Consider the following 15,054-nt stretch of genomic DNA (forward strand, 5'->3'; position numbering starts at 1 on the left):
CAGAGCATTGGAGACTGGACGGAAGACGGCCCACTTCTCCTTCGTTAAATGGGCCGTCCTGGACCGAATCGCGGGCCCACGGCCCAGCCCATCGCGCCGAAATCACACTAGCCTGCAGCCTACTTCTACTTGTAGGCTTGCTGCCTAAGCCCTTTTTCCCCGCACCTTCGGCTTTGCTCCGACGCCGGCGAGCGAGACCGCGAGGCGAGCCACCGCGGCGGCGGTTGTGGCGATGGGGTCCATGACGATCGGTGCCAAGTACAAGACCACGATCAAGGACCCCGGCACCCCAGGCATCCTCCGCATGGTGCGTGCCACCCTCCTCCCCTCCCCTCCCCTTCCCTCCCACTCCGCGCGGCTCTCCCTCCCCTCCCTCTCCTCCCGGCGCGCGCGCACGGTTCGCTAGCAGGCTCCGGGGTGCGCCGCTGTTGCGGGCGGGGGTTTTGGTCGGCGGCTTCTGGGGCCCGGCGGCAAATATTGAATCGAGGGACTGGTGGAGACTAGCCGCTGATTGGATCGGTGGAGGTGGAGGCGCGCGCGGGTTTGTGCTCATCGGCGGTAGCAAATCCGAGCCACGGGGCAGGGGTAGCTTTGTGGGTTGCCCTCTGCATCCTGGAGGTTCGGATGCGGAGGGATGAGCTAATTTGAGCATTTTTCATGTATGGATGGTCACCATTTAGTTTGCTGTTCAATTTTAGTGCCATTTGCATTTGCGTCTGGCTTCGTTTCCTTGCTCAGAAATACCCTGTTGTGTCCAAATATGATCAGTTCGTTGTTTTTTTTCTAATTACAGAACGATGAAAGGTTCACCTTCACCCCTAATGATCCACGGTCGGCTATGAAGTTCAATGTTGATTTCCGGACCATCAAAGGTATGCACTTACTTTCCTCCATCAAAGTTCTGTTGTTATGCTGGTGATTTGGCTTAAAGCTTGTTAAATATACCTAACTAACTATGGAACTTATCTTCACATACCTATAACATATCTACTGCAGGGTCATTCTAAACTATTTAACCTCAGATAAATGATCACTAGACTCAAGACAACAATTTAAGCTGTGATAGTGTTTCATGCATACTGAAACAGCTGGGTTTGTTGCCTGTGCTCCAGGTCACAAGTTCAACAAAGTAGAGGGTAACAAAGCAGCATTATTGAACCTTTCAAAAGAAGACAAGGTTTGAGCAATTTATAGCATTTTCTCTGCCTTATTTCTAATTGTTTTCAAGGTTAGTATGAGATGCATATATTTTTTTTTCTCAGGCTGGAGGCTACATATTTGAGTTTGACAATGTTGGTAACCGTGACCTATCTCGCGACTTTGTAGGTAATGTTCATTTTGTAGTTAGTCGATGCCAACAGAACAGTTAAATATTTTCTTTGTAAGATATCTAATGTAGGCATGGAAGGGCGGGCTTGGTGCAAGCGGTAGAGTCTTACTGCCTGTGACCGGAAGGTCCCGGGTTCGAGTCGCAGTCTCCTCGCATTGCACAGGCGAGGGTAAGGCTTGCCACTGACACCCTTCCCCAGACCCCGCACAGAGCGGGAGCTCTCTGCACTGGGTACGCCCTTTTATATCTAATGTAGGCATGAAATGAAAGTAACGTGAAGTACTTAGCTGTTTCTTGCATAAACTTATCTCCTATGCCAGTTACTTGCAATATAAGAATTTGACTAGGTACCTCATTCCAGCCAGACCTAGCATTTGGCTTGCTACATAAGATAAGATAGATCACTATAACATAACAGTGACCATTTTATAAGGAATATAATAAAATTCTGGATTAAGGGTTATTTGCTGTGCCAAGTTCGCTATGGCACTGACTCACATGAAAGCTACCATATTGAGTTTCGTGCATCTATTACCCAATAAGATGCATCCATAACTTAATACATCCTCCTTGCAGCTAGGGTTTTAGGCAAACATCAAGGGATAGTGCCTCCTAGACCAACTGTGACTCCTGAAAACTCAGTTGCTTCTGCTGCTCTGGAACAACTCAGTGCTGCTGAAGTGGAGAGACGGGTGAAACTGTTGCGAGAAGACAGGTAATGTGATTATTTGATATATCCAGACTATTTCTTTTGGTCACAGAAATATGAAGTTCTGATGATAGTTCATATGGGCACAAATTTAATCTGCTAGAATTTGTTGAGCTTATTTACATTCTTTGAGATGATGTTTGGTTGATTAGTGATCTTTAAGATTTTCTTTTTGTAAAACATAGATTTGGTTTTCCCTATGCTCTTGTAGATAAAGAAAGTTTTAGAGCATCACCTTGTACCAGTCTCTATTATTCATTTTGGTGAGCTTTGTTGCAAATGGTGTCATATCAGAAAGCTGGCTGTGGTAGTATGGATGCCATAGTGGAAATGACTGGTATAGTGTTACACCTAAAGGATTAAAACGAAGCACAAAGTTTTTCTTCTATCTGTTCTCATATAATTCTGATGGTGTTTCTGTTTTATTTTTTAATTATACCATTGATTTTATCATTTTAATCTCTTTGACCACTGTTATTAATTGTTCCCAGTTCAGGAACATGCTACATGTATGGATTTTGAAAGTCCATAGATTTCTTAGAAAAAACATGGCAAAAAAAAAAAAAACTGCAAACTATCATATGCAACAAAAGTCAAAATGTTCTTATGTTTCTCAGTTTTGTTGATTTAACATTTCCCTTTACAGCGAATTGCAGAAATTACATAAGAAGTTTGTTCTTGGAAATATTCTGCAAGAATCTGAATTTTGGGCAACAAGAAAGGTAAAACTCACTTATCCTGTATATTGTTACTTGATTAGTAAATTTTAGCTGTGCACTTTATGTTTCTTCACTTGATCCATTATTTCCTTACGATCTTTGCAGAACTTACTTGAAGATGAAGCAAATAAAAGATCAAAACAAAGGCCAGGTTTCAAGAATGCGCTAGTAGATATTAAGCCAACAACTGATGGTCGGGTATGTCACTGGAATACTATTGTTGTAGCTGTAGACCATAATTCTGTACCAGAGTATTGATAAGTGTTATTTCTTATGTTCTATTCTAAGACACTGAATTTGCTGATGACTGATGGTAGTTAACTTTTTTTTATTATTTCTATGTTGAGCATTTCAGACAAACAAAGTTACTTTCCAGATCACACCTGAGATGATACATCAGGTCCGCCTTTCCACTCTGCTTCTTTATCATGAACTAATACCTATGTAGTGCTTGGTAACATCAATTGTTTCTATTTCCTGAATTGTTATAATTGCAAAATTTCTATACTATGCTGTAAAATGAAAATTACGTCATTTTGTGAGTTATGGAGTTTCTGAACATTTTTGTTAGTAAAAGGTTTCAAAGATTTTTTGAATCTGTATATGAATGTGTAGCAAGCCCTATACCTTCTTTGTTTCCTTAGTAGCTTTCATGCATGATGCCGTGATCCTTTATTAAGGGCGTGTTTGGCAGGGCTCCTCCTTTTTACACTAAAAAACGGCTCCAAACGTCTCCTCCTACTAAAAACTTTTGGTAGGGCTCCTCTGAAGGAGCCGGAGCCGGAGTCGGAGTCGGGGAGGAACCCTACCAGACAGGGTCTAAGCTATTTTTATATCTTGAAAATATAATTTCCATTGTGTGCATGTGAATTTGATGCGATCAAAGGTAATTATTGAGCAGGAACACTGAAAATTATGCTTCCACCCTAGCCAGTCAGGTTAGGATTAGTCCATAGCTGCAAAATCCATCTTCCTTGCTTGGAATCCTATCTGCGCTGGGTCCTGTTTCCCCAAGAATACTCCATTATACCTGAGGCATATATTATTCACGGAAGCAAGTTCTGAATTCCATGATTGTATATCTGAACTTTGCAATGAATTGATATGTAAAGTCTTGAAGATATACTTCTTCCAACTTGTTAACGCCATATATCCTTTCATTTTACAGATTTTTGCAGAAAAGCCTGCTGTCCGTAGAGCATATTTAGATTTTGTTCCAAAAAAGGTAAGACCTATTTATATTATCAATATCTTAAAATGAACTGTAGAAAATTCAGGCATAAAATTTTCCTAGTGTTATTACTGTTTCTGTATGGTCGATGCTGATTTCTCATTATGCTCTATATATTCTGCTGTATTCTGTCATAATCTTCTCATTTTATTATATTTTCTGAGGATAGATGTCAGAAACCCGATTTTGGGAAAAATACTGTAGAGCCGAGTATCTAGTTAGGACAAAAAACACTGCAGCAGCAACAGCTGAGGCTGCTGGAGATGAGGAATTGGCTATCTTCCTGAAGAATGATGATATACTGGCCAAGGAGGCAAAGATGAAGGTTTAGTTTTAGCAATGATTGCTGTTGTAATTCATTTTTTGTTACCATGTGTTGGTGCCATTTCTTTCAAGTGACTCAATTGTTGGTTGCAGATAAAACGAGTCGATCCAACATTAGACATGGAGGCAGACACTGGAGATGATTACATTCATCTTCCGGTATGATTTTTTTCTACTATTATCTTCTTATATTTGTAAGACAAATGTGGTCTCTAGACTTTCTCATATTGAGCATATTTGCTTGCTGTTGACAATGAAGTGCTCATCCTATGTTAAAATTACTGCTCAATCATTATGTGTTTGGACACTCAGGACCATGGGATTCACCGTGATGGTAACAAAGAGACAGTCGATGCTGACAGTGAGTTGGCGAGGAGGACGCTGTCTCAGGACCTGAACCGTCATGCAGCTGTTGTTCTTGAAGGGAGATCTCTTGGTAGTTATGAACCTAATCGAAGAAACTTTGTGATGTCTCTTTTGTTTTCCTTAATACAATTGATTGCTCAAGCATGTTATGATGTTAGCGGGGTAAGATGGTACCATTCTCAGTATTATGACTTTGAGATGGTACCGTTCTCAGGGATTCCAGGGCACATCAGCAACAGAGTGAAATGATTTTAAATTATTTTGTTTGCCACCCATTTGAATAATTTATTGTGGCCATAGCTCTTTCATAATTATACAAATCGACTAGCCTGGACCATTGGTTTGGTTTGCAAACTATACCTTTATAGTAATTGTTCTGTGACTTTCTGTTGTGTCTATTCTTTCCCTTTTTCGTTTGATCAGATTCGTTTTTCATGTTGCATTTCTATTTATTCATTTTCATTCTGCCAATTGTTTAAACTATCTTTCAATCCATTAAGTGTACTATGTTTTATTTGTCTTGTAGATGTTGAGTCGACTGATCCAAAGACTTTAGCTGAAGCCCTTGTAAGGTCCAAGAAAGGTTAGAGATGGCATCGGAATTCAATTGAATCCTTTTACACATGTAATATATTGTGTTCTGATGAATTATTAACTGCAGAACCACCTTCCACTTCTATTGTTGATGATGCTAATCATGAGAGACTAGTGAAGGTGGCTAGAATGACGGAGATAGAGGATCTGCAAGCTCCACGAAGCCTTCCGTATGCACCACTTTGTATAAAGGTAAAGCTTTTTTGTGCTCATGGCGTAATAGTAGATATAACAACAACAACAAAGCCTTTAAGTCCCAAACAAGTTGGGGTAGGCTAGAGTTGAAACCCAGCAGAAGCAATCAAGGTTCATGCACGTGAATAGCTGTTTTCCAAGTGCTCCTATCTAAGGCTAAGTCTTTGGGTATATTCCATCCTTTCAAGTCTCCTTTTATTGCCTCTACCCAAGTCAACTTCGGTCTTTCTCTGCCTCTCTTCACGTTACTATCCTGGCTTAGGATTCCACTACGCAGCAGTGCCTTTGGAGGTCTTCGTTGGACATGTCCAAACCATCTCAACCGGTGTTGGACAAGCTTTTTTTTCAATTGGTGCTACCCCTAATCTATCACGTATATCATCGTTCCGAACTCGATCCCTTCTTGTATGATCGCAAATCCAACGCAACATACGCATTTCCGCGACACTTATCTGTTAAACATGTCGTCTTTTCGTAGGTCAACATTCTGCACCATACAACATAGCAGGTCTAATCACTGTCCTATAAAACTTGTCTTTTAGCTTCTGTGGTACCCTTTTGTCACATAGGACACCAGATGCTTGGCGCCACTTCATCCACTCTGCTTTGATTCTATGGCTAACATCTTCATCAATATCCCCGTCTCTGTAGCATTGATCCTAAATATCGAAAGGTATCCTTCCTAGGCACTATTTGACCTTCCAAACTAATATCTTCCTCCTCCCGAGTAGTAGTGCCGAAGTCACATCTCATATACTCACTTTTAGTTCTACTGAGTCTAAAACCTTTGGACTCCAAAGTCTCCCGCCATAACTCCAGTTTCTGATTCACTCATGTCCGGCTTTCATCAACTAGCACTACATCGTCCGCGAAAAACATACACCAAGGGATGTCCCCTTGTATGTTCCTTGTGACCTCATCCATCATTAAGGCAAACAGATAAGGGCTCAAAGCTGACCCTTGATGTAGTCCTATCCTAATCGGGAAGTCATCCGTGTCTCCATCACTTGTTTGAACACTAGTCACAACATTGTTGTACACATCCTTAATGATCCCGATGTACTTCGTTGGGACTTTATGTTTGTCCAAATCCCACCACATAACATTCCTTGGTATTTTATCATAAGCCTTCTCCAAGTCAATAAAAACCATGTGTAGGTCTTTCTTCTTCTCCCTATACCGCTCCATAACTTGGCTTATTAAGAAAATAGCTTCCATGGTTGACCTTCCGGGCATGAAACCAAATTGGTTCATAGAGACCCGCGTTATTGCTCTCAAGCGATGCTCGATAACTCTCTCCCATAGCTTCATAGTATGGCTCATCAACTTAATTCCCCGGTAATTAGTACAACTTTGAATATCCCCTTTATTCTTGTAGATCGGTACCAATATACTTTTCCTCCACTCGTCAGGCATTTTGTTCGATCGAAAAATATGGTTGAACAGCTTGGTTAGCCATATTATAGCTATGTCCCCGAGGCATCTCCACACCTCGATTGGGATACCATCCGGTCCCATCGCCTTACCTCCTTTCATCCTTTTCAACGCCTCTCTGACCTCAGATTCTTGGATTCTCCGCACAAAGCGCCTATTGGTGTCATCAAAAGAGGCGCACAGAGTAATAGTAGATATATCAACCAAAATAAGAAATAATGTATTAATTTGTCTTCTTTTTTCTTATTAGGATCCTAAAGAATATTTTGATTCCCAACAAGCAAATGCTCTGAGATCTCTAGGTGGCAGCAATGACGGAAGAAAAGCTCGTACTTGCAGCTTGAGCACTGAAGAAGCATTCCATCATTTAATGGACCAAATGTCTTCTATTAAAGTTAATAAGCTTAACTGTCCGATTATTCAGTCTGATATGGCTCTTAAGGTAAACCATTTTACTGGGCAGTTTGATTCTTTTATTTATTACTTTTTCTTAGTTTACTCAGTGTATTGAGTAATAGCTGATTCGGCACTAAATAAATTGTTGGGTTAGCGGTCCAATCAAGAGGAGTGCACAGACATAGTTTAGGATAATGGCACTTTGAAGACTGCAAGGCAACTTGAATCCTTTTATCAGTTCGTCACCAATTATAAGTTTCAAAGGTCAACCAGCACCAGGACTGCAAATATGGTTGTCAGTCTCAGTCCACTAGTCAACTGGGAACAGACAGAAGCCAGTGGTAAAAGGCAGGCTACCACTGGTGTAATCAACATAATTAGTTAACCGTTGGATGTATTGGCGATTAGGAAGTATCTAAGGCCTGTTTGGCAGAGCTCCAACTCCAAGAATTTTTGGAGCTGACCATCCCTAGGTCCAGGTATTGTTGGATGTGTGGCCAAACTGAGGTCATTTTATTGAAATGTTGAATCATTTATATTGAATGCCAGATGTTTAAACCACTTGACCTTTTCTTTCAAGCTCTAAATCCTGCATGGGTCTTGGAGCTGGAGCTTTGGAACCCTAAATGTATCACGTAAAGATCATATAAAAAAGAGAGGAAGAAGGAAACACATGTTATTTGGTTTATTAGTATCCCATTCTTAGTAATATGTGTATGTAAAGGTCCATTCGTCATATTTATGCAACTGTTTGCATGATGTTGTGTTACTGCTACTGTGGCTTCTCTGTTCTTAAGCTATTAAATTGCATGAGCAGGAAATCCTAACTACCTAAATGGTATGGGCCTAGGTTCTTAATGAATTGAATGAAGGGATTTCTCGTTCAAGGAGACTTAACCTCAAGAATCCTCAAGAAGGTCTCCTTGGTCAGCTGCCTCAACATACACGGGATGAGCTTATGGATGTGAGATGCTGTATTCACTACTGGTTTCGTTTTGTATGTATGGATACTCTTGTCGATGGAACTTCTGTAAACTATCTATTTTCTCAGCATTGGACGGCTATCCAGGAATTGCTACGGCATTTTTGGTCATCGTATCCAATAACAAGTGCAGTCCTTTATAACAAGGTATATCTCCCCCATCGTTATCAGCACTGTTTTGTAACCCATGGTGTTTTCAATTGGATTTTTTTTATCTGGAACACGCTCACGCAGGAGAGCTGCGTATCATTATATTAAGAAGAAAATTTGGAAATTAGTACAAACTTCTTGATTTCATGTTATAAGTGCAAACTTAGCTGATTTATAGGACTAGAGGAAGTGTTTGTACATCCACCATGTTTCTTCTGTTAGATGTTTTCAGCAGCTTGCATTGAAAAAAAGAAGATGTTTTCAGCTGCTCGGTTTATTTTGCATGCTGCATTGATTTGGTTAGAGAACCATCACTGAGAACTATAGAGTAGCATACTGTATATTGTGTTGTACAGTATGTTATCCAAACTATGAGTTAGAATGCCCTAGTTCTGAAGGTTTTGTACCACTGTAGTTATGGTGCTAGTTTCGGTAAGCTAAAGCCAGGAAGACTGTCACACAGTTTTAAAAACTTATGGTGTCTAGAAGAGAAGCTTTGAGTGCGCTGTGCGCCATATCATGCTTTTAGTCTTTTTTGGTATAGCAAAGCTTCACTCTGGATATGCATTTCTTTCTAATGCCAGTTGCTTTGATGTTAATTTACTTGTTTTGAAGGTTCAAAGAGTTAAAGAAGCTATGACACAGATATATCAAAAGTTGCAGGTAAATATTTGCCAGCACATCTGACATCTGCCCCCACTCCCCTGTTTAGATATGCAGAACCCTCATACTTGTCACCTAAATTGGGTTTATACTCAAATTACCATTGAAGTTCTTTTGTATGTTCTGTTACTTGTGAAATATGCAGCTTATAAAGGAATCAGCACAGCCTGATGTAAGACATGAAATATCTCGGCTAGTAAAGCCCATGACTCAGGTCTGTAAACATTCCTCGCACTACCATGTACTCCTACCTAAGAGCATTATGCCATTATTTGAATCACAATCCCACATTCAAAGTTGGCACATGCTTCCATGAATTGTTCTCCCATCGAAATGGCAGCGAACTGACCAATGTACCGATGGTATGTCGTTTGCAGGCCTTGGATGCCGCCTTCAACCACGATGTGGAACAGCAGCAGAAGTCGTCCAAGGCCGGGAACAGGCACAACGGGTTTTGAGCCAAGGAGACTGGTTTGACCAACACATGAAGCGAGACAGACGGGCAGTGTGCCCGAATGTACAAGAGTTGCTGTAGAATTCTTGAGGCTTCTACGATTTTGATCTTTTTTCCCCTCTCGTATTAATAGCTGCAGGAGGAGCAGGAGCATGCTATTTGCAGCCCCAGAATCTTGATCTATGTCATCAATTGTTTGTAATTGAGTGAATAGTGAGACTCGCAGCAGGATGCTGCCGACGTCTTGTACATGGCGGTCATGGCTATTCGAGATAGAATCAAAGCAGTACCATTATGATTTTCGCTGTTCGTTCGTGGCCGTCGGGCGGAATTACATACGTATCTTCTGCAGCATTTCGAAGCCACCATTACGTATCACAGTATCGGTGGCGTCTGTCAGCTGTCACCCACTCGTCTTGTAACATCTGTGGGTAGCGGTTGACGAAGGAGCTGCATGAAAGAAGGTGGCGCACTGGCGCTGGCTTTATTCCACCTTGTCGTTTCACTCGGCAGTGGCAGTGTTCTGGGGGTTTCATAGGGTTTTGTTGTAGACTTGTAGTCGTCGCTCGCTCTGCTGGGTGTGCAGCGTGCGTTGCCGTTTTTGGAGGAGGCAGGACTAGCAGAAACAGTAGGCCGTGCATCGGTTCCGTTCAGTCCTTGCCGCTGGGCAGTTGGAGCATGCTTTTCGTAAAGCACGGGCCCCGTTGTTCCTGTGAGCACAGTGAACGAAGGAAAAGGTGGAAATGAAAAATAAGCATAAGCGAGTAAGCAAAGCAAAGGTGTAAAAAGATATCAATGGTAAAAAAAAGAGAGCATATAAGCAACGTCAAAATGATGGGTAAAACATGTGATTTTTTTTAAAAGAAAACAAATTCACGCCCAGTGGGACTCGAACCCACAATCGCCTGATTAGAAGTCAGACGCCTTATCCATTAGGCCATGGGTGCGGATTGTTTCATTTCGTTTTGACATTATTCACGAAAGCATTCAACATCGCCGTCCCGCTGGCCTCTGCTCACGCGCGAGCATCCATGTCCTCCCACTCCAGCCATGCAACCACCACCCACAGTCCCTACTCCCAGCCAACGCGTATGCTGGGAACGCCACGCCCGCACCTGGAGCGAGAGCTGTTGGACGACGTGCTGCTGTCTGCTGATGGTTCGTCTCGCCACGCCACGCGCGCCTGCACTTCTGCGCTGCTCTGCTCCTGCTCCATGGACGGAACCGCGGCTATACCCGCGCTGTGCTCTTCTTCTTCTTCTTCTTCTTCGTGTTTATTTGCTTCCTCGTTTTGATCCACCATCCATCTATGATCTATCCTCCGCGCGCGTCGCTCAGATCCCTGTGCTCACGCTGGGGGTATTGTCACTTTGGGGTTTTCTGATTGGCTGCTTAATTTCTTTGGGGGTTTTGGCACTTTGGTGGTCATATGCTTCGATGATTGGCATTAGAATTCTTCCAACTGCATTCACCACTGCTTTCTCCTAGAAGATCGCAGCAGATCGGATTTGGAAATTAATTGCTTCTCCATGAAGTATTAAACTGACTGTTCGATCGCCCTCCCACTCCTCCTACAGGTGGAGGAGGCTACACTTGCATATCACACGCCGAACCGTTGGTTCATCTAGGAGAAATCACCGTCCTCCTCCTCCGGCCTCTGCGCTCCGCTGTACGTGCACGAGCTCTACCGCCTTCTCTCCCCTCTCGACACTTTTGCAACGAGATGCGGTACGGTGTTACTACTGCTACACTTTTGCTTTAACCTGCGGTTGCATCGTCTTCTACTACCTCTAGCGATGTTTGCTTTACTTGCATCTACGGTGTGCTCTCTTGCATAGTTTCCATTTACGCGTACTAATTCTGCTGCTGCCTGTTCATTCTCTCTCTCTCTTTTTTTTGGTGTGTTCTTGCATCTCGACACGATCTTCCATTTTTTTAGAAAGAAAACACCATCTTTCAACTACAGTACAGATCATTTTTTAGTCGATGCCCGTGGGGAAAACAATAAGGCCGTATTTTATTGCCGGCCCATCACCAAGCCCACGCGTAATGGGCCTGGCACCACTTCCTTCCTAGCACACCCCGCACGGTCCGGGGCTCCGGGCTCCCATTTGTCTGCACCCACTTCGTCGCCGCCGCCGGCTCCGGCGGCCGCAGCGACTTGACGTCGACCTCGTCCGGTCGCTTCTACGCTCCGTCTTGGGGTTGGGGGTGGTCGCTGACCCGGCCGACCCCCACCCATGTCTCGTCCCGTGGCGTCGATGTCGGTTTCCGTGCGCGCGCTGGGGGCGGGGCACCGCCGGGGAACCCCTAACCCTCGGCGTGGCTGGCTGGCTGGCTGCTTTGACCACCAGCTTAAGTTGTTCGCGAAATTGCCTCACTAGGGTGCTGCCTGTCATCGAGGTCGAGGTACATTGTGCTTTGTGTGCCGGGCCTGGGCTTGGGGTGTGATTGGCGGTGGCTGGTGCCTTTTGGGATTGTTGGCCAGCTTATAATTTTCTAGACACCAGTTCTTTCTTATTTGTTGTTCTTGGATCTTGTCAGAACAATATGCTGTCGCAATGGATATTTCTGTTTTTCTTAGGTCTGCATTGGATATTTCTGTTTTTTCTTATGTCTGCCCAGCTTATTTTGTTGTTCTTGAATCAAGTTCTGACCTGGATATTTCTGTTTTTCTTAGGTCCGCAATGGACTGCAGCTCTGATGAGTCATCAGAGCTAAGTAAGACTGATATTGATGACTATGCTGAGAAGTCATACTTGGACCTGAAGGCTGGCAAGTTTGTGGCAAGGCTGGGCAGTGACAGGTTCAGGTGCCCATTCTGTCCAGGGAAGAAGAAGCAGGACTACCGTTACAACGAGCTGCTTCAGCACGCTGTTGGGGTGGGCGCATCCAACCGTGCTGCAAAGGTGAAGGCAAACCACCAGGCCCTAGCGAAACTTCTCAAAGAGGACCATGCTGATGCGGCAGCCACATTGCCACCATGTCAGGCTATTGCGCTAAGTAACCCTCCAAAGCCAGTGCAAGATCTGGAAGTGTTTGTTTGGCCCTGGATGGGCATCCTCACAAATGTTCTGGCCGAACAAACCCAGGGGGGTGGAGGCATACTGATGAAGCAGCTAGCTGATTTCAAACCCGTGCAAGTTACTGCTGTGGATGGTGACAATGGGTATACTGGCTACGTCATTGTTCTTTTCACCAAGGATTGCATTGGGTTCAAGAACGCCTTAGCATTCCACAACTATTTCAAGTCACAACACTTGGGGAAACTGGACTGGAAGGAAACAAAGCAACATGTAAAGGATGTGTTTGGATGGCTGGCAAAAGAAGAGGATTACAAATCAGATGACCCAGTTGGTAGGTTCTTGTCATCAAATGGTGGCCCGAAGACAGTTTCTGAACTGGAACAAGAGATGTCCAGCAAGACTGACAATCTCATAGCTAATTTGACTCAACAGAGTACCAAGTGTAATAAAATGAATCTCTCCCTTCAGAAAGTCATGGAAGAAAGTGATTTGTTGCACAAACGTTATAATGAAGGTACGCTCATTGATTCTAGTTGTGAAATATTCTTCTGTTAGAGCTTTATGGATGTTATGCTCATTTGTATTATCTAAAATGATTGTGCCTATTGTATTTTTATTTATCCTTTTCACAGAAATGAGGAATATGCAGTCAGCTGCTCGCAAACATACACACATAGTTTTTCAGGAGACTGAAAAGCTGAGAAATGAGTTGGTTGAGAAAGAGAGTTACATCCAATGGAGGTCCAGGCAGCTCAATGAACAAGTTGCTCAAACTGACATGAAAAGAAGAAAACTGGAGGAAGAGAGGAAAAAGGTATGGGTGCATCCCCATTTCTATTAGTGCTACTTTTTATTGTCCATATCTTCTCTATCACTGTATCACATATCAGATAGTTTCTGAATTGTATTCATAGTCTTGCCAATAATGATTCTTTTCTGATACCTGTCTTTCGTACTAATTTCCCCGCAGAATGCTGACCAAAATGATTCCCTCAACATGGCTAGAATTGAGCAACAGAAAGCTGATGAATGGGTGCTACAGCTTCTTGAGAAACATAAGGTACGCACATCCTTTTTCTTGTTGATACCACTGAGTTTTTTTTTAGTTTTCATGCACCCGAACTTATTTTGGGTTCCAAAACTCAAACAGGAAGAGAAGGAGGTCGCTGTGAACAGAATCCTGCAGTTCGAAAGGCAGGTGTATGAAAAGCAAAAGCTGGAGCTAGATATTGAACAACTTAAAGGCAAACTGGAGGTGGTGAAACACATTGAAGGAGAGGGTGTTGATGTGAAGAAACGTTCTGAGGAGCTGACAGCAGAACTGAATGAAAGAATTGAAGAGATGGAACATCTGGAAGATCTCAATCAAACTCTTGTTGTTAAAGAAAGGATGGCCAGTGATGAGATTTGACGTGCAAAGAAAGAGCTGATCACGGTATTATCATATGCCAGTATATTTTCAGAAAATCTGCAGAGACATGCCTTATTTAGATATGCATTTTTCCAAATTTAATCGTATTTAGATTCATGCCTTCTATAGATGTGGATTCCTAAAGATTATGCCCATCTGTCCTTTTGACTCTGCCTGAGATAGATTTTGTGGATATTTTGCAGGGTTTGACAGATTTATTAGGTCCTCGTAGTCGTAGTAACATTGGAATCAAGAGGATGGGTGAACTGGATGAGAAGCCCTTTCTTCTATCTTGCAAGCAAAAGTATGTTTGCAAACAGTGTTTACTGCTACCATTTGGTGCTTTTCTTTGACTTGAACTAAATATGAGTTTTTTCTCCATGAAGCAACTTGTCTGATGAATAATGAACTGATGTCTGATGATTATGTAGCAGCTTAAACCTCCTGTTCCCAGGTTCCCCCACGGCCCCACTAGTATCGCCGTAGACACCCAGTGTCCCACACCATTATTTAGATAAGGATGAAATAGAAACATCCCAGTCTCCATAGTATGCAAGTCTTGAAATTCAGTGTGCATGTTTTCATTTTTGTAAAAGTTGAATACTAGTCATAAAAAATTTCATTAAAAACATAATACCATACGTCCACCAAATTATACCATAATGACCCTTGCTCCTAGTCAAATTCTCCCGCCCTATATTGCTTTTACCTTGAATAAACTTGTCTCACATCATCTTGTTAACATGGGAACACCCTCATAATAATTGCTTCTTTGACTGCATCCAAGATTTTCTTCTCTAACCAGCCTAGAAACTACTTGAATTGATATGGTCTTCTAGAGTGAGAGATACAAATACCTAGACTATTGAGGCACTTTCTTATGAACTCTATAAATTCGATCTATGTGAAGAGAATAGCAATTTGTGCCCTCGGGCAACACATGAAACACCAATTCTCACTGAACAAATAGGAGGATTATTTGCAATATTTTTGCCAGATAGTTATTTTGCACAAATTATTTTTGAAATAGTAAATGTAGCAATTTACATATCGTTGTCATTCAGAACATA

At 42.6% G+C, this 15,054-nt stretch overlaps 2 protein-coding genes and 1 non-coding gene across 5 annotated transcripts; 2 read left to right on the forward strand and 1 right to left on the reverse strand.

The window, feature by feature from the left end:
• The first annotated feature begins 167 nt into the window (after positions 1-167).
• On the forward strand, positions 168-9,853 carry LOC136501311 (general transcription and DNA repair factor IIH subunit TFB1-1-like). Of its 3 annotated transcripts, none has more exons than XM_066496820.1 (20): positions 168-307; positions 794-872; positions 1,113-1,177; positions 1,263-1,326; positions 1,907-2,045; positions 2,686-2,761; positions 2,864-2,956; positions 3,114-3,158; positions 3,927-3,983; positions 4,159-4,314; positions 4,407-4,472; positions 4,626-4,752; positions 5,206-5,262; positions 5,341-5,465; positions 7,153-7,344; positions 8,149-8,262; positions 8,350-8,427; positions 9,046-9,093; positions 9,239-9,307; positions 9,471-9,853. In XM_066496820.1, the coding sequence occupies exons 1-20, from the start codon at positions 233-235 to the stop codon at positions 9,549-9,551; spliced, it is 1,806 nt and encodes a 601-aa protein (XP_066352917.1). In that variant the 5' UTR covers positions 168-232; the 3' UTR covers positions 9,552-9,853. The 3 variants fall into 3 exon arrangements, with proteins under 3 accessions (XP_066352917.1, XP_066352918.1, XP_066352919.1); XM_066496821.1 differs by having other exon boundaries at positions 4,626-4,749; XM_066496822.1 differs by lacking the exons at positions 8,350-8,427; positions 9,046-9,093; positions 9,239-9,307; positions 9,471-9,853 and having other exon boundaries at positions 4,626-4,749; positions 8,116-8,252.
• A 568-nt stretch (positions 9,854-10,421) lies between these two features.
• Positions 10,422-10,494, reverse strand: TRNAR-UCU (transfer RNA arginine (anticodon UCU)). The gene has a single exon. It is a non-coding gene; the product is annotated as a tRNA-Arg (tRNA).
• Positions 10,495-11,203: 709 nt separating this feature from the next.
• On the forward strand, positions 11,204-14,885 carry LOC136501699 (factor of DNA methylation 5-like). The gene is made up of 6 exons (XM_066497224.1): positions 11,204-11,275; positions 12,228-13,087; positions 13,206-13,387; positions 13,544-13,633; positions 13,724-14,008; positions 14,188-14,885. The coding sequence occupies exons 1-5, from the start codon at positions 11,271-11,273 to the stop codon at positions 13,982-13,984; spliced, it is 1,398 nt and encodes a 465-aa protein (XP_066353321.1). The 5' UTR covers positions 11,204-11,270; the 3' UTR covers positions 13,985-14,008; positions 14,188-14,885.
• Positions 14,886-15,054: the final 169 nt, after the last annotated feature.

The sequence above is a fragment of the Miscanthus floridulus genome, chromosome 13 (assembly GCF_019320115.1).
Source record: "Miscanthus floridulus cultivar M001 chromosome 13, ASM1932011v1, whole genome shotgun sequence".
Classification (NCBI taxonomy): domain Eukaryota; kingdom Viridiplantae; phylum Streptophyta; class Magnoliopsida; order Poales; family Poaceae; genus Miscanthus; species Miscanthus floridulus.